Source organism: Gobius niger (genome assembly GCF_951799975.1).
Source record: "Gobius niger genome assembly, chromosome: 2".
Lineage (NCBI taxonomy): Eukaryota > Metazoa > Chordata > Actinopteri > Gobiiformes > Gobiidae > Gobius > Gobius niger.
In genome coordinates this window covers 44559161-44583931 of record NC_136853.1, presented here as the reverse complement: position 1 = coordinate 44583931, position 24771 = coordinate 44559161, and the positions used below count along the sequence as shown (strand labels likewise).

General features: G+C 40.8%; 1 protein-coding gene across 2 annotated transcripts in view; it reads right to left on the bottom strand.

Moving 5' to 3' along the window:
* The window catches only part of plxna4 (plexin A4), a 478637-nt gene that overhangs the window by 201462 nt on the left and 252404 nt on the right, over positions 1-24771 (bottom strand). For both annotated transcript variants that reach the window (XM_079552367.1, XM_079552368.1), the window contains exon 4: positions 6640-6740. In XM_079552367.1, coding sequence (XP_079408493.1) covers positions 6640-6740 — 101 coding nt within the window. The remainder of the gene's footprint in view (positions 1-6639; positions 6741-24771) is intronic.

Sequence of the window (24771 nt, the reverse complement as noted above, 5' to 3'; positions counted from 1 at the left end):
GATACTTAAATATGTTTGTATAACCACAATATTCATTCAAAACGTATCACATGTACACTAACTTTTCCAATAAAAGGCTTAAAGGAACAGGCCACCGTTTTTCCATACTGAGATATGTTCTTACCTGAGCTTAGACGAGTTGATGCGTAACTGTCTGGTCTTTGTGCACACCCTCAGTCATGCAAAACGAACAAAGATGTTGTTAGCATTTGGCCTCTCCCAATGTATTCCTACAGCGACCAAGCTCTTCCTCGGGCATGAAAAGACCAGGTACGTATCAACTCGTCTGAACTCAGGTAAGACCATATCTCAGTATGGAAAAACGGTGGCCTGTTCTTTTAAGGCGAGACACGGCAGATGAAAGTATTGATTTTTCACGCAGTGGTCGAAGTGGAGATTTGTATCTATTTTCCTCCCTTTACATCTTAGTTTTCATGTCAGATATAAAAATGATGATGTTTATTTTATGATGTTTTGTCTGCGAGGTGGGGGCAACCAGGAAGTAGCTGCTGCGCCGCGTAGAAAGGCCGTCTTTCCCGCGGGTTTTCATTCATAAATATTGACAGATTTTACATCCACGTGTCCTGCTAAGGGGCCCCGTGATGACGCTTTCGCCCAAATATGGTGTTTTTCCTCCTACGAGACGCTGGAGCGGAAAAGTGGAAGAACGGGCCGAGCATGAGCACTCGCTACAAAACTTCAGGGCTGGTTTTCTCTGAATGAGAGAAGCCGCACTCGGGCAGAGCCTGAGCCCTTATAGAAGCTCCCACAGACTCCAAACTTTACAGTCTGAGACCTAACAATATTTTGAAGGTTTGTTCAGAGGGATTTTTTAATATCTAATTCCTAGCCTGATTTATTCAGCTTTGAAACCAAAAAAACAGGCGGAATTTGAGTTTTTACATATTTTTTCACTGATGATTAATTTATTGAAAAACTGAACAAAATATCCCAAATCCCCTCTGAAAAAATCTTAGTTACTAATATGTCAATAAAATAAAAACATAAATTTCAATCTGGCTCAATTCATTTTGATTTCGTTGCCCAAAATATAGGCAATTTTGGCCATTTTAATGCTCAAAATGCCTTATTTTTTTGTGAAAACATAAAATGACAGAAAAAATGCAATACATTTTTTTTCTCATATTTATATCTGTGATGTTCAGAAAAAGTTTCAAATTGATATCTCTACATTTTTTTTTTTTCCCTATTCACCTGCAGTGTCTCGCCTTAAAGCAGAACTAAGAAACGCATGCCCCTACAGGCCATAAGTGCCACTGCATGTTGTTTGTCAATTGCACAATGGAGTTATGTTTTTCCGCTCAAACTTCACTGTAATTACTGCTAAAGTGGCGCTAGCCCACAGTTAGCTTTGCCCGTTAGCCTGCTAGCTTCTTCTTCGTGATTCTATCAGTGCGTATTGGTGGCTCCGACCCGGAGGCAGGGGGGTGGCAAGCGTGGATTTCTGGACAGACACGCCAGGGGGAGATGACAGACCACCCAATCGTACCATTAACACTTGTATTACCCCCAGAGGGACTACGGAACGTCTGCTTTAAAGTGCTGTTTTAAACGGCACGCTGAGCCTTTCCAGCAAAGTAAAAACCTCCATTTCATGCACCTATAAGAGCCTTTTTTTTTTTAAATTATGGACTTTCTATAGCGATACACTTGAACGGTGACACATATCAGTCGCTGCCACCGCCCGGCTTTGTCACTTTGGAGGTTTGTACAGAAGTCATCCAATTTAACGCTAATTTTCAAGCAATTTTACGATCTCATTCTGAAACAATCTTCAACTCACCGTCCCCGCTTAAGTGAATCCGTTATTTTCCCCACAGTTGACCTAACACGCCTTCCATTAAATCTCCAAGGACTAAATAGCTCTCGAGACACCAGTTAAAGGCAATTAAAGCATCATTTTTCTATGTGTGTTTTTGGTCCGGACATCCAATTATCTCTGACCTGGAGGTAAAAAAAGAAATAAAAAAAAAAGCGATGTATTTATACCTGGGCTCTTGGCCGTCCTCCAAAGCGTGAGTGGGAAAGGCAGAGATTTAAAATGGCGGCTGCCCTGTGGCGAAGGTCACACGAGACGGTTTAAGTTACACCTAGAGCTTGTTAAGAATTCACAAGTGCAGGGACAGGAGGCAGCGGGGGGAGGATCGCCACAGAGGGCAAACCAGTGCCCGATCAATCGCATTTGGCTGGGATTCTTTTTTTTTTTTTTTAATGGCGCTGTTTTTGTCTGGGGCCACACTAACCTTTAAAGGCCCTACATCACCTGCCTTGAGTTTTTACCACGTTGCAATGGACTTTTTTGGGGTGAGGGGCCGAGGGCTTTATCTGGTCAGAGGAAAAGAAGGGGTCATAAGAGCAGGGGCGGACTGGCCATATGTCCATTCTGGAAGAGCACAGAAGGGCCACCGGTCCCGCCTCAACCGAGCTTTACCCAAATCTAAAAGCTAAAAAGAAAAGCATCAAAATAGCGAGAAAAAGAGGATGAAAGCATGAGAAAAACACGGACAAAAAAACACATGAAAAAATGATAGAAAAAATAATAAAAAATTCAACAAAGATGTGACAAAAATGTGACAAAAAATCAACAAAAATTTGACAAAAATGCAACAAAAAAATTACAAAAATGTGACAAAAATGTGACAAAAATGCAAAAAAAATGCAAAAAAAATTCAGCAAAAATTCAACAAAAATTCAACAAAAATGTGACAAAAACGTGACAAAAATGTGACAAAAATTCAACAAAAATTCAACAAAAATGTGACAAAAACGTGACAAAAATGTGACAAAAATGTGACAAAAATTCAACAAAAATGCAAAAAAAATGTGACAAAAATTCAACAAAAAATCAACAAAAATTCAACAAAAATTCAACAAAAATGTGACAAAAACGTGACAAAAATGTGACAAAAATTCAACAAAAATTCAACAAAAATGTGACAAAAACGTGACAAAAATGTGACAAAAATTCAACAAAAATGTGACAAAAACGTGACAAAAATGTGACAAAAATTCAACAAAAATGCAAAAAAAATGTGACAAAAATTCAACAAAAAATCAACAAAAATTCAACAAAAAATCAACAAAAATGTGACAAAAACGTGACAAAAATGTGACAAAAATTCAACCAAAATGTCACAAAAACTCAACAAAAATGAAAAAGAAAAAAAAAACACACACAAAAGGTGACACAACAAAGCAACAGCGCGAGGAAAAAGGTCAATTTTGTGGGTCTTAGCTTTCAAATGAGGTGTTCCACAGCCAAAAGAGGACAGAATGCATTTGGTTAAGGCGGGTGGTAAGAGGTAAAAATATGTATTTGTGAAAGTGTCACAATTACGCTAATTCGGGCCAGGCTGGTCAGAGTCCAGGGCTGTTTTTCAGTCCCAGTCCGCCCCTGCATAAGAGATACTATTAGAGCAGGGGTGTCCAACTCATTTTGGGTCGCGGGCCGCATATAACAGAGAACATTTTCCCAATAAATTAATAATAATAAGGTGTGATTTGGTCAAAGCCCCAACTTAAAGGGACTATAGAGTTTAAAAATGTTAAAATTAAGTATGTTCCTCCCCCTACATGTTTCAGCCATGTCCTAATGTGTAGAATGAGCCCAGACTTATTCACCACAACTGCCTCCAAAATCCTGCACTGTCACTCAGAAAGGTGTTAATTCAGGTGCGTAGAAGGTGCAGTTACACACATGACCTGAGCAGTGTTAATTTTGACAACATATTTTATTTTAGTTTTAGTCTTTTGACTAAAATGTAGTTTAATTTTAGTCAAGATTTAGTCAAAGAAAAAACAGAATTCTGCATTTGTTACATTTGTTAATCGCCCATATATGGTCATTTTTGAAAACAGTTAAGGGGGAAAACAATTTGGAGAAAAATGTAAATTAAATGTTCTCTAATTATTCAAAAACTACTGTAACAAACGCTGAATTATGAATATAGTTTCTAATAAATAATGATACAAAGACATGGAGAGGAGCAAAGTGGTTCAACAGTCCATAAATACATGAATAACAGTGAATGCTAACTTGATGCTACATGTTAGCATCGGGCTAATGCTAACGGCTAGCTAGCGCTTGCTACAACTGCCGTTTTTTCACTTCTACTGAACAATCTGCTGTGAGAAAATATCCATATGGACCCGATTTACACTTGACTTTATTTATGTGATAAATAAGTTCATATTCCACCAAAAAATGGCTAAAAAGAGTGGAAAATTGTGTGTTGTGTCTCTAAAGATTCTATTTTCCCCCTCGGCGAAGCCACGCCCCCTTCTATGACGAGATGCCGTCTGTATCTATAGACGCCTATAATATTTATACAGGTTCGGGGGCAGAGATTTTTGGTGTTGTACAGAAAGATCATGCTCACTTTTGTAATTCATAAATGTTCTTTACAGATACCTGTGAGAGTGTGATGCAGTTAATGGGAATGACTGTCTCCTGCAGCGAATCTTTGACACTTTCTGTTAACTTGTGGCTTGGGGCTGTCACAAAGACTGGCTCGTGACCCAGTCTAAGTTTCCTATAAGCTTATATTATACATCTCCGGCGTCCAAGTGCCTCTTCCTTTGCATCTGTGCCCTGGCCATGTCTCCTCGGTGCCGGCAGGAATAGAGGTGCTAAATGTGCTCCATCTCACACACACACACACACACACACACACACACACACACACACACACACGCACACACAGTCCAACCCAAGGGCTATAGCGCCAACACAAGAAACCAATTTTCAATTTACAGTGTAGTGGGAAAACTCTGCCCCCGAGCAACCGCTATCTCCCACTGCAATCTGGGGGGAGAATGGCTTGACAGCAGTTGAGTTTTGTGTATTAGAGGGGCTGATGGGTGAGTGAGGGAACAGACAGGAGCCGCATTGTGGGCCAAAATAAATTGACAATGGAAGAAACGCCCCTAAAACGTGTAAAGGTGGCAGGTGATTAAACATTAACACGGGCTTATGGTAATACACCGAAGCCTGGGGCAAAAAAAAACACACAACCTATGATATGGGGAATATTTGGAGCGGGTCCAGCTCGAAGTCTTGGCACCGCCTATACCTGCGTCTACTCTCTCACCAGGCTGCGGTTTCAGAGCCGGTAAAACAATCCCGGTGGTTAAGGTTTTGGTAATGGATCTAAGAGGGAGGCTGGAAAGAAGCCGAGGCCCCAACAAGGCAATCTGAGACCGGGATGAAGTTGGCAGAGCGAACCCCCTGCTGTCCCTCGGCTCCCGGAGAGGGGTAGCATGGATTAAACAGTGTCCGTGTTTGTTTTTACACGCAGGAGCATATGGAGGGTGTGTGCTTTCTTTTCACAACATATAATCCACTAGCACTTTTTCCAAGAGCCTGGTTTGTTTATTCCGCGGCACCTCAGGACTTGGGACCGCGGTGGTTTTGGAGTCGTGGTTCCACGCCGGGGTTAGGAGGCTTAGAGCGGGTCCCCGGAGCTTGGGAATGTTATTTGTGCAAAGTAAATTGTAAAAAAATCTCACCCACATGATTGAAAAGGACAATAACACTACAAACACTAAGAATCAAGCATGGGTTTTAAAGACTTCAATTAAGAATGTTGTTTTGAGGGTTTTTCCTGATCGGACCGAGACTACTCTGCTCGTTTGAGGTTCTAAGTTAATCTGCTGATTGTTACGGGAAGTTTATCTGATTCCTACTCCTTTTCAGCACAATATTCTTGTTATTTTTGCGATGATTTAACCCAGTCCCAGACTTGTCGAGCACAAATCCCTAAGTATGACAAGAAAAGAAGTAAGTCTCTAGACCAGGGGTAGGCAAGTTCTCTTAGGGGAGGGACGATTTTCTTTATTATGATTATTAGCCCAAAGTGAAGCACAACACTGGAAAAATGACCATCTTAAATGAGATAAATGACTTAAAATGGCTTGAATTAATCAAATTCTATGTTGAATTTGAGTCGGTTTGAACTAATCCAAGATACAAATGCTATAGCGCCAACGGAACAAGAATAAAACCCACTTGAAATCAGACAAATAATAGTTTTTTCCCTTGAAATTACACAAAATTATCTGAATTAAGAGAATAACTACGACTAGAGGTTTTATCTAATCTAAGACCAGACCAAATCTACTCAAACATTAGATGAAATTGTTTAATTCAAGTAGATTTGTGTCATTTCTTCCCTTAAAACGATTATTCTCCCTTCAAACGCCAGTGTTGTACATAATATATGACCTCATTGGGTGCATTGACAGTATTTCTACCTTTTTTCCCTCCCAGTAACTCTAATAATGTTAAAAGTACTCTCTGATTTGTGTAATAATGTTTCTCAAAATCATCTTGAGGGCCAGAGGTTCTGTGCTGAAGGGCCTGACGTTGCCTACCCCTGCTCTAGACCATTCCTGTGCGGAGTTATGACTTTTTAAAAACTAAATAACCAGTATACCCATTCCAGCCACTAGGGGGCAACTTAAACAAATCAAAAAGAATTCCACACGTGTCCAGCAGAGGGCACTGACATAAGAGATCAGAACATAAACAACACATTATAGCCACGTGGTAAACTACTAAAGCTAGTGAGCTTCCTGTGTGCTCATGTTTGTGTGTAAACGAGTGGGAGCAGTACTCACATGTTGTGGAGCACACACCAGCCGCAGTGGGGGTCTCCGGAGCCGAGGCACTCGCCGCAGGTGGAGTACTGACCGCAGGCTTCCACCGGCACTCGGGAAAGCTGCGGAGACAAACATCAACTTAGTATATGTTCAGCTTCCTATGACAACAGGCACATTGTCGATCATCAAGAAACCAACTGAGTGAAAGTCCTAAGTGACAAGTCCCACATGTCCAAGGGTCCAAGAGCTGCAAAAATATACATGGATATGCTACTTATCGCTACATCCACCACATTTCAAGAATATACAAACCATTATCGTCCCACTAAACTGATCAAATCCATCATGTGCAGGTCTCAGCGCTGGATTCCTATGTCATTGTGTTTTTTAATAACCATTGGAGCGTACGAGCCTCGCCGCGCCTAACCCTAATAGCTCCATATGGGAATAGCCACCAGGGACAGGGGCCCGTTTATGATGATGTATGCCCCTGCCAACACGAACTGGCAGTGACTGGCACTGATTGGCACGGGCCCTCAGTGACCAGCGCAGGGGCCGGGCCCGAACACACTGTCAAAAGCAATACGCATGCTAGTGTACCTGATGTTCAGCGAAGCATTAGTACAATTTTGGATTTATGAAGATTTTTGTGGTTGTTTTCGATTCACTACAACCGATATTTTCGGTATTCTATTCTAAGTGCAGTGTTGCTCCACTGACAGAAGAAAGAAAATGAAAATATATTGAAGTACGACTTTTGACTTCTTAAAGGGATATTTCAGGATTTTTGACATAGGGCCTCATTTCCTAGTTATCCAGAGTGTTGCTGATACCTGGAGATATTTTTTTTGTAATTCATGCAGTTCTTATGTTTGAAGAGTTTCGTGGCGCTAGGCTAATGCAAGGCTAGCGCATTTCTACGATATCAGCTAGCCTGCATTAAAAAGAATAATTTTAACCATTTTGCATTTAAGTTGTTGTTTTTTTCGAGTGTCTGTGCTGTCTAGTGATCGGCAGAGTAACCATATTATACTCTTCCATATCAGGTAGTTAATTTCTTTGAGACAAGAGAAGTAGTGATGCATTGAGGCATTGTGGCGAGATTATATGGTGCTTCTATTCAAGACACTTTGATGAGAACATTTTCTGCTGGTGGTGCCTCGTGATTATTTCAATGAAAAAAATGTGCCTTGGCTCAACAAAGGTTGAAAAACACTGGTATAAGCTACGCGGGGGCGGAGTGATCTGCTAGAAAATAGTCCCTCAAAATGCGATCATTCATGTGATGCAAGATCAGTTTTATTCCAAAAATTATTCTATGGACACAGACATTTATATGGTTGGTCTGGTGTTATAAGTGATTTGCCTCAGGTGCTCTGTGGAGCGGGTCAGACTGTTTTTAATGCAGGCTAGCTGATACCATAGAATTGCGCTAGCCTTGCATTAGCCTAGCGCCACGAAACTCTTCAAACATAAGAACTGCATGAATTACAAAAAAAATATCTCCAGGTACCAGCAACACTCTGGATAACTAGGAAATGAAGCCCTATGTCAAAACTCCTGAAATATCCCTTTAATAACACTGAATCCGGTTGCTAAGCGTAGCCTCTGCCCTCCACTGATTTATTTCTATTTTTATCCCCAGTAACCAAAAAACATTGCACTGAATTCAACTAATGTTGGCTTAAAAAAAAAATGTTAGTCACGCTTCACAGATGCTTTGGAAAGAAAAAGTGAAGAAAGAGGAAAACAAGGAAAGAAAGAGACAATAGGAGATTAAAGAATATAAAGACATAACTAAATGTTAATTGACTAAACATAACACTCCTTTTAGTGAAGTCATTTTAACCCCGTAACTCCCACCTGAACCGAGCACATTTTCTCCAGTTTCGCTTTACCCCAATCCAAAAGCTTCTGGAAAAAAATGTGTGAAGATAGCGACAAAACTGAGACGAAAACATGATGGAAATGTGACAAAAAAGTGAGAAAAGTTTGACAAAAAAGTGATGAAAAATTTATGAAAAAGTGGCAAAAATGTCACAAAAACGACCAAAAAAATGACAAAAAATGACAAAAAATGACAAAAATGACAAAAAATGACAAAAATGACAAAAAAGTGACAAAAAAATTACAAAAACGTGACAAAAAGTCTATACAAATTTTACGAAAAAATAACAAAAAATAACAAAAAATAAAAAAAATTGACAAAAAAAATATTTAAAAAACGACAAAAAATGACCAAAAAATGACAAAAAATGACAAAAAAGTGACAAAAAAGTGACAAAAAAATTACAAAAATGTGACAAAAATTAGATAAAAAATTTACGAAAAAATGACAAAAAAATGACAAAAAAATGACAAAAAAATTACAAAAAATTACAAAAAAAAGAGTTGAATACCCAACAAAAAAATTAGGGGAAAAAAATCTGATGAAGTGAGGAAAAAGATCCTCTCGGTTCAGGCGGGAGCTAAGAGGTTAACCCATGAAAGACACTGCTGTCGCGCTGTGTGAATTTCAACACGGTGCCTGCTCCTGTCTCCATGGCAACGGCGTGATGCAACGCTGGGAGTCGGTGGCGTTTGTGATTAATGAGGCCTCGGTGCCGGATGACCGCTGTCACTCAGGGAGCACGGCGGTGACGGGCGCGACAGACAGAGGGGGGGACATGGCCAGTGCGGAGCTGATCCCGGGGTTATGATGGCGGCCTGTGACCGAGCGTCCCGGCGCACACGCGTGACTCAGAGCCACGGCTAATTAGGAATATGGAGTTTGCCTTCGTGTTTCTTGTGCACCTTTAAAAATAATTGCCTTTCTGAATCTGATTTGATGCGTTGTGTGTCCGCTCCAAATCAGACATGACAAAAATACTGCGAGAACATGTATAGCAGAGGTCAAGGAGATGTCGGTCTCATCCCCTCAGTCGAGCGGCCGTGAGATCTTTCTGTTTCTCTCTCCAGCAGAGCCGTAAATACAGCCCAATGTCCTTCAGCTCCTTGACACTTTTTATTTTCTCCAGTTTGGTTTTACCCAAATCTAAGAACTTCATTGGGGCCTGTTAGCTAATTTTTTGAAGTCCTGGGCAGGAGTTATTTCACTTTTTAATCAGTTTTACCTGAAGCTAGTTCCAGCGCAATTGTTTATCGTTACTATAGATACAGACGGCATTTCAGGAATCGCCCATATATGGTCATGTTTGAAAACAGTTAAGGGGAAAACAATTTTGAAAAAATCAAAACCTTTTCTAATTATGCAAATGTAAAGCGCTTTGAGTGCCTAATGTAGGTGGAAAAGCGCTATATAAGTTGAGACCATTTACCATTTTTATGCAAGAACTACTTTAACAAACGCTGAATTATGAATATAGTTTATACTAAATAAAGATACAAAGACATAGATACAGACGGCATCTCGTCATAGAAGGGGGCGTGGCTTCGCCAAGGGGGAAAATATAATCTTTAGAGAAACACAATTTTTCACTCTTTTTTGCCATTTTCTGGTGGAATATGAACTTATTTATCACATAAATAAAGTCAAGTGTAAATCGGGCCCATATGGGTATTTTCTCACAGCAGATTGTTCAGTAGAAGTGAAAAAACAGCAGTTGTAGCTAGCGCTAGCTAACCATTAGCATTAGCCCGATGCTAACATGTAGCATCACATTAGCATTCTCCATTTTTTTTGTATTTATGGGCTGTTGAACCACTTTTCTCCTCCCCATGTCTTTGTATCTTTGTTTAGTAGAAAACTATATTTATAATTCAGCATTTGTTAAAGTCGTTTTTGAATAATTAGAGAAAGTTCAGATTTTTCTCCAAATTGTTTTCCCCCTTAACTGTTTTCAAACATGACCATATATGGGTGATTCCAGAGATGCCGTCTGTATCTATTGCGCTGGAACTAGCTTCAGGTAAAACTGTTTAAAAAGATGGAATCGCCCAAATACAGTCATCAGTCATGCTTGGAAAAAGTTAAGGGGGAAAACAATATGGGGAAAAATCTAAACTTTCTCTAATTATTCAAAAACTACTTTAACAAACGCTGAATTATGAATATAGTTTTCTATAAAGATACAAAGAGGAGCAAAGTGGTTCAACAGGCGATAAACACATAAATAACAGAGAATGCTAACATGATGCTCCGCTAGCTACGACTGCCGTTTTTTCGCTTCTGCTGAACAATCTGAATAAACATCCACATGGACCCGATTTAGGCTTGACTTTACTTGTATGTGTTAGATAAGTTTCCAGAAAACGGCTAAAAAGAGTGACAAATTGTGTTTCCCAAAAGTTTCTGTGACACTATGCCGTCTGTATCTATATGGTGTAAACAAGAGTGATGCCTCATTTGAAAGCTAAGACCTGCAAAACTCACTTTGACTTTTTTGTCATGTTTTCAGTTTTTTTGGTTTTGTCGTTTATTGTTGCTTCACTTTTGTTCTTTTATTATGTCACATTTTTGGTCACTTTTTTCATCAGTCTTCAGTTCTATTTTCTTTTCGCTTTTCCATTTTGTTAGGCCCAGAGAAATGTTTTTAGAGAGCATCCATTAGCATTCACAAAAAAAAAAAACTGTTTTATTTACTTCTTTCACTGTACCCTGGTGCTGCCCGTCTCTCCCCGTCACTCAGAAGCTCAAGAGTCCACGTTTATCAGCCTTGCCCTCCCCACACACACTTCTGCCTCCTCTTTTCAGCAAAAAAAATGAATAAATTTGAAGGCGATTTGGCGGCTGAACGACCCGATGCGCCCCCTCGTCGCCCTCGTCTCGATATCCCCTTCATTTCATGCCATCTTTCACCGGTGCTTTGACACAGCGGCCTGCAGCAGAGGCGGCCATTACGGCTCTGTCTCTCCCGCCCTATCGCACTGTACTATCAGCGGGGATAAAGACACAGAATAGCAGAGACTCGCACCCCCCCGTTTAGGGTGAGCAAATGACAGGCATTACGGCCCCGCACTCTTCCCCCTCTCACAATATCACAATAGGAGGTGATGGAGGCCATTGATGTATAATTATGCTTTTAAAAGACTGAGATCACACAAGTACTAATGCTTTAATGCCTCGAAGTGTAGACGAGCTTGGACGTGAACGCAGAACTGACTTCATAGAGTGTGTCTTACACAGGAAGCCGGTCGTATGTAGTAGGAGTATGTATTTCATCCGCACTTTAAAATTTCACACCAACCCATTATTTTTTTCATATATGTACACTCCAAAGATATGATGGGTTAAAAATAATCATCATATTGAACAAATTGACATGTAAAAAGGTGACATAGCCTACTGTATTATTAAAGTTAGCAACAATATTTCAATAAAGTTCACATTTTGCTTTCTATTGAATGTATCTTTAACTTTTCACTACTTGTCTATATTGTTTTTAAGTGAATGTTAGACTCCTATACAATGCTTGCTCCTACCCCAGTGGTGTTGTGATGTAATCTGTAGTAATACTAACACATACATAATGGAATAAGTAAGGATTAAACAACGAGGAGCCGTGCATTAGACGGTTATAACGCCCGCCACAGTGTAGTTACTCCTGCATTGTAACGTCTAATGCGGCTCCTCGTTGTTTAATCCGCTTATACCAGGGTCCCACAAACGTAACATTTATAATAATTCATCATTTTCAGGCGTACATAAAATGATCCTGCATTGAAGCATATTTGTCTGGATTTGTAAAGTCAAACATAAAAGTTTCAGTTGGGGGGGCCCAGGTGTGAGCGACTCCACCGCAGCTGTTTCCATAAACAGTTGAGCTGGTTGAGCTAGCTAGCTAGCTTCAGGTTAAACCTTGTAAAAGTGAAATCGGTGTTTACTTCCAGGGAAAAGTGTTTCCGGGTTAGTCCTGTTGTGTTGTGATTCTGTGCTGATGTTGTGTCGTTGAGCCTGACTGAGATCCTCGTAATAGCTGCGGAGAATGACTCGCTCTGAGACCAGCCTTCAGTGACCGGCTAATAACCCACACAAAATAGTCCCGTAGTCTGGCAGATTTAGTGAGTTTAGTCAATGAAAAAAACATTTATTATAAATGTTACGTTTGTGGGACCCTGGTATAAGCGGATTAAACAACGAGGAGCCGCGTTAGACGTTATAATGCAGGAGGAACAACACTGCGCGTCGTGGTGTTCTTGACTCCGCGTCGTGCATTATAACAGTCTAATGCGGCTCCTCATTGTTTAATCCTTACTTATTACACTATTAGAACACACTAGAGCACTAAATTTGGCAGGTACAATGTATTAAGTGTAGTGTAAAATAAAGTGTTATGGAGCTTATACTTTAAACTTGAGGAGGTGGGCACTATTGTGGTAATGTCTTTTCTGTCACCACGTTTACACCAAGGTCCGATCGAATTCTCTGAAAGGTGTCAAGGTTCTAAAACATGTGTGTGATATTGGTCAGAAGACATGACTCTGAGATCATGACATCATCAAATTCTAGAACGTGAACACGACCATCCGGGATCATAATGTTGAATTCGCAACATTGATGTTGGATTATGACCTTTAAAATACAGAAGACAGTTTTGTGTTTTCACTGACACAGGATTAGTGAATGACGTATACGTACAGTTTGTTTGTTTTTTTACACTATTTTATTGTTTTGAGGTTTTGTATTTTTGTCTGCTGTTCCAAAATGTGCAACAAATCTGAAGTGGAATGGGCCCGTGGGTTTTGCGTGCTGATGAACGGGCGTAAAGAGGGCGATGGCAGCGCACCCGAGGGAGACACACTCGGAGATAAAGACGAGCCGAGAGTGTCCGCAGCACACTCATTTCAATTTCTCTTCTCTGGAGTTTGGCTTCAGGTGAAATCCCCGTTTAATTACACGTGGCTCGGGCAGAGGGGGGGGAGGGATCGGGACTGGGGAGGAGACGAGGCCCGGGAATTAACGGGGTGATGAGAGTCCCCGCAGATTTAATAAATGATCACTTTCCAGCGCGGGTTGACTCAAGGGCTCGTGGGAAGCGCTGGGAAGATCTAGTGTAGTGGTTTGAGATCTCTTTTGTCTTGTGCTATTCGCTAACCACATTAGCTACAGCGGAAGTGAACCAATCTAAAACAGCTTCTTCTTGTTTTGGATGTCGGTGCATCCCTAACTTTAACCACGCTGTTTAATATATATGAGAAAATAAAAGCTAAATCTATGATTGAGGCTCTGGACCTCTGTGGAGGCTCATAGCTGGTCCGCCCTGTCTGTGAGGGCGGGGCTTCCCACCTTTATGCCCTTTTAAGGAAAAGGCTTAATGTGAGGAGAGTGAGCAGCCATGCTAATTTCACGGGGATAGTTACTATGAATGAGGCTGAATGGATACCTGGCTATTTAATAATTTCACATAAAACACACTAAAAAGAGCACGCAGTCCATTACAGTCCATTGTCAAAATTTTTACAAGCTGAGCCATAATAATCAAAATTATAACAAATAAAGGCACTTTGCATGTAATGAGTCTATAGCATATACTAGTTTCACAGTGTAATAAGTAAGGATTAAACAACGAGGAGCCGCATTAGACGGTTATAATGCACGACACAGTGTTGTTCCTCCTGCATTATAACGTCTAACGCGGCTCCTCGTTGTTTAATCCGCTTATACCAGGGTCCCACAAACGTAACATTTATAATAAATGTGTTTTTTCATTGACTAAACTCACTAAATCTGCCAGACTACGGGACTATTTTGTGTGGGTTATTAGCCGGTCACTGAAGGCTGGTCTCAGAGCGAGTCATTCTCCGCAGCTATTACGAGGATCTCAGTCAGGCTCAACGACACAACATCAGCACAGAATCACAACACGACAGGACTAACCCGGAAACACTTTTCCCTGGAAGTAAACACCGATATGCGGCACTCGTGGGCAGGAGTTATTTCACGTTTACGCTGTTTAACCTGAAGCTAAAGCTAGCTAGCTCAACCAGCTCAACTGTTTATGGAAACAGCTGCGGTGGAGTCGCTCACACCTGGGCCCCCCCAACTGAAACTTTTATGTTTGACTTGACTAATCCAGACAAATATGCTTCAATGCAGGATCATTTTATGTACGCCTGAAAATGATGAATAGCCTTAACCGTTTTCAATAGAAATGTAAAGCTCATATGTTATTAACAGTAGCTAACCTAGCTGCTCACTCTCCTCTACTTCACAGTCATCAAACGTTTTGTTGGCCAAAAACGTTGAAATTAACACAAAATCCATCTCATACGTTCCTGTCTGTCACTAATTACGCCTTTATCTGATTCAGCTGTGTCATGCGTTGCTATGGCGACGCCACAGCGGAGTGATATCCCAGTGATTTAACTACCGGACTACGTGTGCGGTTATACCAAAATAATGCACCAGCCAATCAGAATCCAGTATTCATCCAGACCATGGTATAACAGAAATGAATGCCCTTTTTAACAATATTCACATTTTCCCCTGAATACTTTTTGCAGACACGTCGGTAATAGTCTCTACACGTCTTAATTGCTTAGGATGTGCAAAAACAGCTTAAACAATAATATTCAGTAGTTTCACTCCTTGATCTTCACAGCTCCGGCTGCAATACACTCCTCACTTGACGTCTTCTCTGAGGTCAAACGGGAAAGCCATCCATTGCATTGTCACAACTGTCAGCGCATGACAAATGACTGGGATACAATCAATCATCTTCACTTAGCTTATCTTACCGCTTCGAGCTCCCCCCCCTCGTACGCGAGTCGGCTCACAGACAGTGGCCCCGGGCAGATTCGTAAGGGCGAATATTCAGATTGACTAAATGAGCCATGCGTCACTGTAGATCTGCTATAGCCTCACACCTGGATGTATTGTTATTGTTTTGAATCTCTCGGGGCTAAACTAATGCATCGAACGGCAAGCACAGCAGTAGGCAAGGCAAGGCAAGTTTACTTGTAGAGCACAATTCATACACAAGGCAATTCAAAGTGCTTCACAGTTGCATAAATATAAGAAAACAAATACAATCAATAAAAAACATCAACATAGAATTAATCAATTACAGTAAGAGGCAAGAGTGTAGATAAAATACTTTAAGTTATATGCATTTTTAAGTCTTGTTTGGACTCGCTCTGTCTTGAGCACTGTTTCGCTCTGAAATCCGCGCAGTAATCTTCACTTTACTGTGCGGATGCCAAATTAATCCTGGTATTATTACGCCTTACAATATAGTCCCCCCTTTTATCCGCTTAGAAAATCCACATTGTTTAATTTTGTGTAATTATACTTTGTAGTGGAACACTTCACGTAACCATATTTAAATAGGGAAAACGTGGAAGAGCTTGGTAGCTTCTATCTTGACCTGTTTTGGAGCTATAGAGGAGAGAGGGAGAGGCTAAATGCTAACGCCGTCTGCGCTGTGTTTACGTGACTGAAGGCACGGGTGAAGATCAGACAGATCCTAAAGAACTCGTCACAGCTAAGGTAAGAACATATCTCAGTATGGAAAACGGTGGCCTATTCCTTTAATGTGATGATTGGAGGCACCCAATACACACTAATGGAATCACGAAGAAGAAGCTAACAGGCTAACGGGCAAGGCTAACAGCAGGCTAGCACCACTTAAACAGTATTTACAGCTAAGTTTGAGTGGAAAAAATGATCTCCATTGTGTAACTGGATGTACAATATCCCTCTGTCCCTTTGTCTTTTCTTCCAGCGTAGCATTCACACTCAAGGAAAAAAGGAGTAAAAAAACGTAACATGCTACGACACCCGCAGTGGCGCTTATGGCCTCTAGGGGCATGAGTCACTTAGTTCGGCTTTAACATATAAAATTTCCCCTAGAAAGAAGAAAAAATCATCGGTGAGACATCCACATTTCCACATATTCAAATTTTCCAGCCTTGGACTGAACAATATTTTGAGAAGCTTTTCTCTGAGGGATTTTTGAATATCTAATGCCGAACCCGATCTGTTGAGTATTACATTTCAAAAAACAAGTCGAAATTTTCACCAATAAACAGCTTATTAAAGATGAAAAATCCCTTCTAAAAAATGTCTTTGTAGTGAATATGTCAACAAAACAGAATCATTTCATTTTCATATCTAAGCCAGTAATACAGCTAAAGTTTCAAATTAAAAATGTTCCTCTATTCACCCGCAGTGTCTCGCCTTAATAGTGCATAAACTTTGAACTACATTTCTCAAAGATTGTGCAAACACACACTATCCTAGGGCAAGAAAAAAAACTACCAAATGATCACGACCCCGAGAAGACTTTCCAAAAAACAAAAAAAAAGGAAGAAAATTGAGCTGAGCAGTTGCGTGCCCTCGTACAACTCCATGCAACGGGGACAAGCCTGCGCTAAGAATTCAAAGTGAACAGGAGAACTATGCGTGAGCGAGAGTACAGATAAGTCTTCAAAGCGAGCACACCGCGAACCCCGTCTGCCCCGCTCGGTTGACATTTTTCAGGCGAGTGTGTCAAGCAGCGGTGGCACAGCCCTATCAGCTCCCCTCACCTGCCTTGTTAAACCCCCGGCAGCCGGCGAGCTAAACTGGGACAACATAACACGCACATCTAAACCCCTTTCATGGCTCCCCACCGCGCGCCGGAGAGGTGAGGAAGCCACGCCGTACGGGACGCGCCGCGGGTCCTCGCCGCCGAGTTGAAACGAAACAATTCGGGTGTTAAACATCTTTTGAGGAGACGTAAAAATGTTTCCACAAATTGGCTCGTCGGATTCCCCTCGGGGGCCGTTGAAAAGTGGGAGAAAAAAAAAAGAGCATTTGACTTTGAACGATCACACCCCTACAGTACACATGCTCAATAATTCAAACTTACAGATCTGCATTTGCTCTGGCGATAATGAATAATGTAAAAGTACGAGTGTTTCTGTCAAAACACTTTCCAGCACTTTACGGCGCGGCCGGTGCGAACGCGAGGGGTGTGAAACATAAGGGGGAAGCGATCACACATCAGGGAGTTACTGTAAGTACATGTGTACGATGCCACAAGTCAATCTACAGCCGGAAGTGAAGAGGGCTGTGATAATTAGGGATACGCATACCACTCTTTTTAGTGATTTTCTGGTGGAATATGAACGTATTTATCACATATAAGTAAAGTCAAGTCTAAATCGGGCCCATATGGATATTTTCTCACAGCAGATTGTTCAGTAGAAGTGAAAAAACGGCAGTTGTAGCTAGCGCTAGCTAACTGTTAGCATTAGCCCGATGCTAACATGTACCATCATGTTAGCATTCTCCGTTTTTTTTAATGTATTTATGGGCTGTTGAACCACTTTGCTCCTCTCCATGTCTTTGTATCTTTATTTAGTAGAAAACTATATTCATAATTCAGCATTTGTTAAAGTAGTTTTTCAATAATTAGAGAAAGTTTTGATTTTTTCAAAATTGTTTTCCCCTTAGCTGTTTTCAAACATGACCATATATGGGCGATTCCAGAGATGCCGTCTGTATCTATTAACCCTTTAATTGTTTGTAAACATTCTGGGCTTAGCTGGAGGCAGGAAGCTAGATTCCTATCTATTTCCATTGGAGCCGTTGTCATGGTAACGATAAACAAATGTTTAACTGTTTGTGGAAATATCAAATAAACCTTATTTTATTGTCTGTCGTTCCTCTTGGTCTTGCACCTTAAGCCACAACAAGACCACATTTTTTAGTTGTAGTTTTACACTTATAATCGCTAGTTTTAGCTTAATCTTATTTCTCTTGATCACTTCCTGCCTCCAGATGATGTCACTGATGACAATTTCACACCATCGTTCCTCTAATCGATCGCTTCATTTGGTCCTGGCCTGAAGAACATTTCATAAACTGTAGGCGAGTGAGCCTCAGGCCATAGATACAGACGGCATCTCTGGAATCGCCCATATATGGTCATGTTTGAAAACAGTTAAGGGGGAAAACAATTTGGAGAAAAATGTAAACTTTCTCTAATTATTCAAAAACTACTTTAACAAATACTGAAAGATGAATATAATGTTCTACTAAATAAAGATACAAAGACATGGGGAGGAGCAAAGTGGTTCAACAGCCCATAAATACATAAATAACAGAGAATGCTAACTTGATGCTTCATGTTAGCATCGGGATAATGCTAACGGTTAGCTAGCGCTAGCTACAACTGCCGTTTTTTTCACTTCTACTGAACAATCTGCCGTGACAAAATATCCATATGGGCCCGATTTACACTTGACTTTCTTCATGTGTGATAAATAAGTTCATATTCCACCAGAAAATGGCTAAAAGAGAGGACAATTGTGTTTCTCTGAAGATACTATTTTCCCCCTCGGCGAAGCCACGCCCCCTTCTATGACGAGATGCCGTCTGTATCTATTCGGTCCGCGGTTTGAAACCTAAATGCGAGCAGGGCTGTACCATTTGTGTAAAGAGAAACTTTAAGATGGACAAAAATAAATCATCATGCGTTATTGAGAGGATCTTATGCATGAAAATATGTGTCAAAGCAATTAACGACACTAAAAATACATTACTGTGATATAGAAAAGGGGAAAGTCCTTGATCCTGAGGCCCAGGACAACACACCCCATTGTCCCCCCCTGTCGACGGTCCGGCTTGGAATGACCTCAGATTAAAGAAAGAAGGTGGAGCTCAGTAGTAGCTTAATTGTCAATGATATTTTTCGGGAACAGGTTTGAATTTGAGAGTATTCTTGCGTTATTTTAACACAACACCACCAAGTACTGGATAATTAGAGTCTTGTAAAACAACTGGTAGGATCGTCGGAGTATAAATGAACAATGCGTAACACATATGCTGTAGATAATTGGTGACCTTCAGCACCGTAGTAATTAGAGATGAAGGCAGTACGATGTGGGTTCGAGTCCCGGCTTCACCCCCTCCTTCACCCCGTGCTGTCCCGTCGAAGGAAAAACCACGAGCTGTTAATCTCACAACCAAACCGTGTCTTATTAGCGACGTGCTATTTATATCTGTGACAGGCCCGGGCTTCCTTTCAGGCCCGACTTTCCACATGTGGCCGCACATCTATGAAAGTCAGTAATAAGGACGATTTACACACGAGGAGGTGAGAGACACACTGACGAAGACGAAGACAAAGAAAGATCCAATTAGAGGAAGTCAGTATCGGCTTTAATGAGCGCGTAGGGCTGACACGTTACTCCGCGGTTACAAAGCAGATCACTGGAGCGCACGGAGACGGGTCGACTTAGGTTTAAGGCCCGGGTTTAGTCCGGCTACAGTCATCCATTCACATCCACGACTCAGGCCTGGGGTTTAGTCCCAGGCTCTTGACCAGGGGTGCCCACATGTTTTGTCTCCGAGGGCCAATCACAGCGATGTCAGCTTACTTTATTTTCTTTTTTTGGTATACATTTGCATTTAATTCTATCTATGCAAATAGCATGCTACAAAAGCCAAGGTTTAGTTGAACAAAATCAATTATTGTAGCAATGTAGTGCAACAACACCACCTGTAACCTGCACTACCTACAGTGACTTTACCTCATTAATTTCTTTAAGTCAAAGAAAATGCCACATTAGACCAATTTCGAAAGTGTCAGTTCAGCATCAGTGTTAATTTCGTCGACTAAAATATTTAGTCTTAATTTTAGTCAAAGTGATATTTTTGACGACTAAAATTGGACTAAAACTAAATTAAAAGTTTCTCATGAGACTAAAACTATGACTAAAATGTCCAGATATTTTAGTCGACTAAAATAAGACTTAAAGCAGTACTAATAACGTGTTTACCTTAATAAATCCTCCCCGTGGTCCCTGTGGGGGTAATACAAGTGTTTATGGGATGATTGGAGGGTCTTTCATCTCCCCCTGGTGTCTCTGGCCACAAAACCATGTTTGCAACTTGACTGCCCCCAGTCCGGAGAAAGCAATACACACTAATAGAATCACGAAGAAGAAGCTAACAGGCTAACGGGCAAAGCTAACAGCGGGCTAACGTCACTTTAAACAGTATTTACAGCCAGGTTTGAGTGAAAAAAATTATTTTCGTTGTATAATTGGATGCACAGTAACCCTCTCTCCCTTCACCTTTTCTGTCAGCGGAGTATTTATTCTCCAAGACAATTAATAAGTTATAAAATCGTAACTTGCTACGACACCTGCAGTTGCGGTTATGGCCTCTAGGGGGAAGAGCTAATTAGTACTGCTTTAAATATAAATGAAAGGGAGAGACTAAAATCATCCAAACTTCTATTGAGCGTCTGAAAGAGCCTCAGATCATGTAAATTCTCTGCCAAAGGATCAGCTCTGAGCTTTGTTCATGTGGGAGAAGTACCATTAAGTTATATGATTATAATGAATATTGACATGCAATTTTAGTCGACTAAAACTAGACTAAAACTGAAACTTTGTTTTGACTAAATCTCGACTAAAATGAAATTACATTTTAGTCAAAAGTCTAAGACTAAAACTAAAATGAAATATGTTGTCAAAATTAACAGTGTTCAGCATAAATTCTTTCATAAGTCATAAATGTCAATGACCTTTGCAATAAAATTTGGAAAAAGTCGGGAAGCTGATGCTACGACGCTCTATGACAGACAAACACCAAGACACCAGAACAGTGTTTCCTTAACTTTGTGAAAGGAGTGAAACAGCGCCCCCAATTTGACGCTGGTGGCCAAAAAGTGTACTGCACCCATATTTGCCATTGAGAATGAATGGGAGAGAGTCAGCATTAACCAGATGCAGCGCAAAAGTAGGTCACTCTCTGGCGGGCCAACCTACATGTTCCCCCCACTTTGGGCACCCCTGCTCTTGACCTTGCCTAGTCCTGGTTTGGTGCCTGACGCTCACACAATAAAACATACCGGCAAATATATTGAGCTTTCGGACCTCCGGGACCTCGACGGTGCGATTGGGCATAATGGGAACGAGCTGAACTGAGATTAGGAGGGAAGAACAAGGACTAATCTTTATTTCATTTGCAAATCCCATTACAAACGGAATGGATTTTAGACGGCCCAAAAATCTATAATCTTATTAAAAACAAAACGAACAATGTAGCCTTACAACAAGGGCATGCGGAGGGGGGGGGGGGGGGGCGTTTGAGGCTAAAGCTAGCGCTAGCAAAATCAAGCGTAATTGAGTGTGCATATGCTCCCAATTGGCCAATGTGTGGTGTTTTTGGCACCATTTTGTATAATATCTACATCTGGCGTTTTTCTTTTTTTTTTGTATGGGAAATCCCAGCTGTTACGGATAAACCGTTTGAGGAGGTCATTCAAAGTAGGCTAATAGAGTAATTACGACAACATTCGAAGCGCTTTTTTGGACACTGGCGAGCGCATTAATAAGGCAAGCTCATTAGCATAAAATATAAAAGCGCTAACAGTGCATCTATTATCTATCTATGTTAGCGGTAATGGCAGAACACAAAGGGATTGCACATATTGGGTAAAATGCAAATTAGCCAGGCTTAATAATTCATTTGTTTTTCGGTATCTCTGCAGCCTGTGAGCGCAGAGAGAGGGTCAAAGACGGAGAAGAGGAAACAGCTTTCGGATCTGGCTGTTCACGCCGATTAACACGCTCGTGCAAAAAAATGTGGTAATTGTTTGCTGCGACAAAAACATCCAATTTGACATTTTCGAGTTGCTCAAGTATTTTCACTTTGTTTTGCCTCCCGGAAACTTTTCTTTTTAAAGCAACGTTTGAACTTTTAAAGGTCACTGTGTGATATTTTAGTAACGTGGGTGCTTCGAATTTACACAATTTACCTTGAGGGTAAAATGACTGTCTGCAGTGCGTTTGGAGGAAATGAATAGCACAGAAGCAGAGGCTGTTGTAGAGAATTGGAATTGGCCTGTAGCACCATATTGACTTGAGGTTATGGCTGGATGATTAGAGAAGAAATTGCCATATTTAATGCCTGTCTTGAGAAGGACTGGGTACCGTTAAGCGATACCAGTGTGGTGTCAAAAAAAAAGTTGAGGTTCTACTGGTAAAAGAACAATCAGCTTGTTCACCAAACACCTCAAGTCATGGCTACTGGACAATCAAAACTGCCCACACATGTTTTGTAAGCTAAAACCTACAAAACTGACTGATAGCAACATTTTTGTCGCATTGTTGCAACGGTCATGTCACATTTTTTGTTGCGCTTTCTTAGATTTTCTATTTTTGTCTTGTTTGCATCAGTTTTGGTCACTTTTTTTGTCGTTTTTTTTAGTGTGTTATTTATGTTTTCCGGCATTATTTTGCTGCTCTTTTGTGTTTTTTGTGTTTTTTTCCTTTTTGGGGATTTTTCCTCACTCTTTAGTTGTGTTTTTGTCGCTCATTTGTGGCTTTGTTGTCTCTTTTTCTTGTGTTTTCACGCTTGTTTTCGTCGCCATTTTGACACTTTCTTCAAGAAGCTTTTAGGTAAGAGGTAAACTGGAGAAAATGTGCTTGGTTCAGGTGGGGCTTGAGAGGTTCAAAGCGCTTAGTCTGTGTTTAGAAACACAAGATCTGGCCCACTGTCTTTAAATTAACATTATGGTTCTATTTTCATGTTCTAGATGACAAATACTTTAGTGTAGGTATCGAAAAAAGTATCATCCAGGTAATCGGTACAAAAAACCAAGCATCATTGAAGTACTGGTATTGAAAACATTGAATGGTACCCAGCACCTGTCTTTGCTAGAATTGTGCCATTATTGCGATAGAATCTTTTGGGAAACACAATTTTTCACTCTTTTTAGCCATTTTCTGGTGGAATATGAACTTATTTATCACATAGAAATAAAGTCAAGTGTAAATCGGGTCCATATGGATATTTTCTCACAGCAGATTGTTCAGTAGAAGTGAAAAAACGGCAGCGAGCTAGCCGTTAGCACTAGCCCGATGCTAACACATAGCATGATGTTAGCATTCTCCGTTTTTTTTATGTATTTATGGGCTGTTGAACCACTTTGCTCCTCTCCATGTCTTTATTTAGTAGAAAACTATATTCATAATTCTGCATTTGTTACAGTAGTTTTTGAACAAATTGTTTTCCCCCTTAACTGTTTTCAAACACGACCATATATGGGCGATTCCAGAGATGCCATTTGTATCTATACTTCCCTCGCAAAGTGTGTTTAAAATGGTTGGAAAGTCGCCATTTTTCACGCGTTTCTAAGGGACATTGTGAGTCATATGTTTAAGGTGAGGGAGCTCAGCAACACGTCAAGGCCTCGCGCTTGGTCTGTGCTATTTTCTCTGTGCCGGTGTCCATTACCCAGAGAGCAGCTATTTCACTCAGCATTCCATGTCATCAAAGGCACTAAGAGAGATGTGGGAACGTATACGGTACACAATGGCACACAAAAGGACTACTTATTCTGTCTCTGCCTGCTACCTCTATATATTCACCCCTGACAGACGCATATGTGACGCCATATGTTTCTGTATGTATTAATACCCCGCTAATCGATCCTGTGTTATTATGTTGAAGTGGCATTTACTGTATTTACATGTCTGCACTTAGGCGTATGGTGTAGCGGCTGCACCCTTCTATTTCACAGGGAATGAAACCACTTACCACTTTTCCACGCTCTGAGGAATGCTAACAGAAACGGCACAGGTAAGACTCATAGAGGTTATGCACTGAAACTGTTCACTGGGGCCTGTTTGCATATTTTTTTGTTGAGTTCTGTTGAGTTATGTCACTTTTTAATCAGTTTTAAGTAGTTCCAGCTCAGTTGTTTTTATTGTTTCTATGAAAACAGCTGCAGCTGATATAGATACAGACGGCATCTCGTCATAGAAGGGGTGCGTGGCTTCGCCGAGGGGGAAAATAGAATCTTTAGAGAAACACAATTTTTCACTCTTTTTAGTCATTTTCTGGTGGAATATGAACTTATTGATCACATAAATAAAGTCAAGTGTAAATCAGGCCCATATGGATATTTTCTCACAGCAGATTGTTCAGTAGAAGTGAAAAAACGGCAGTTGTAGCTAGCGCTAGCTAACCGTTAGCATTAGCCCGATGCTAACATGTAGCATCAAGTTAGCATTCTCTGAATATGGGCGATTCCAGAGATGCCGTCTGTATCTATAGGTACAAATGGCATCTCTGGAATCGCCCATTTTCACCTTATTCCGGACATTCGCGTGGGCGCCGCCATGAGTTGTGCCCGCCCCTTTTTGCCTATCAGTTAACATGGGACTGGAGAAGTCCAAATAAAATCAGTCACTACACGAAAACAAAGC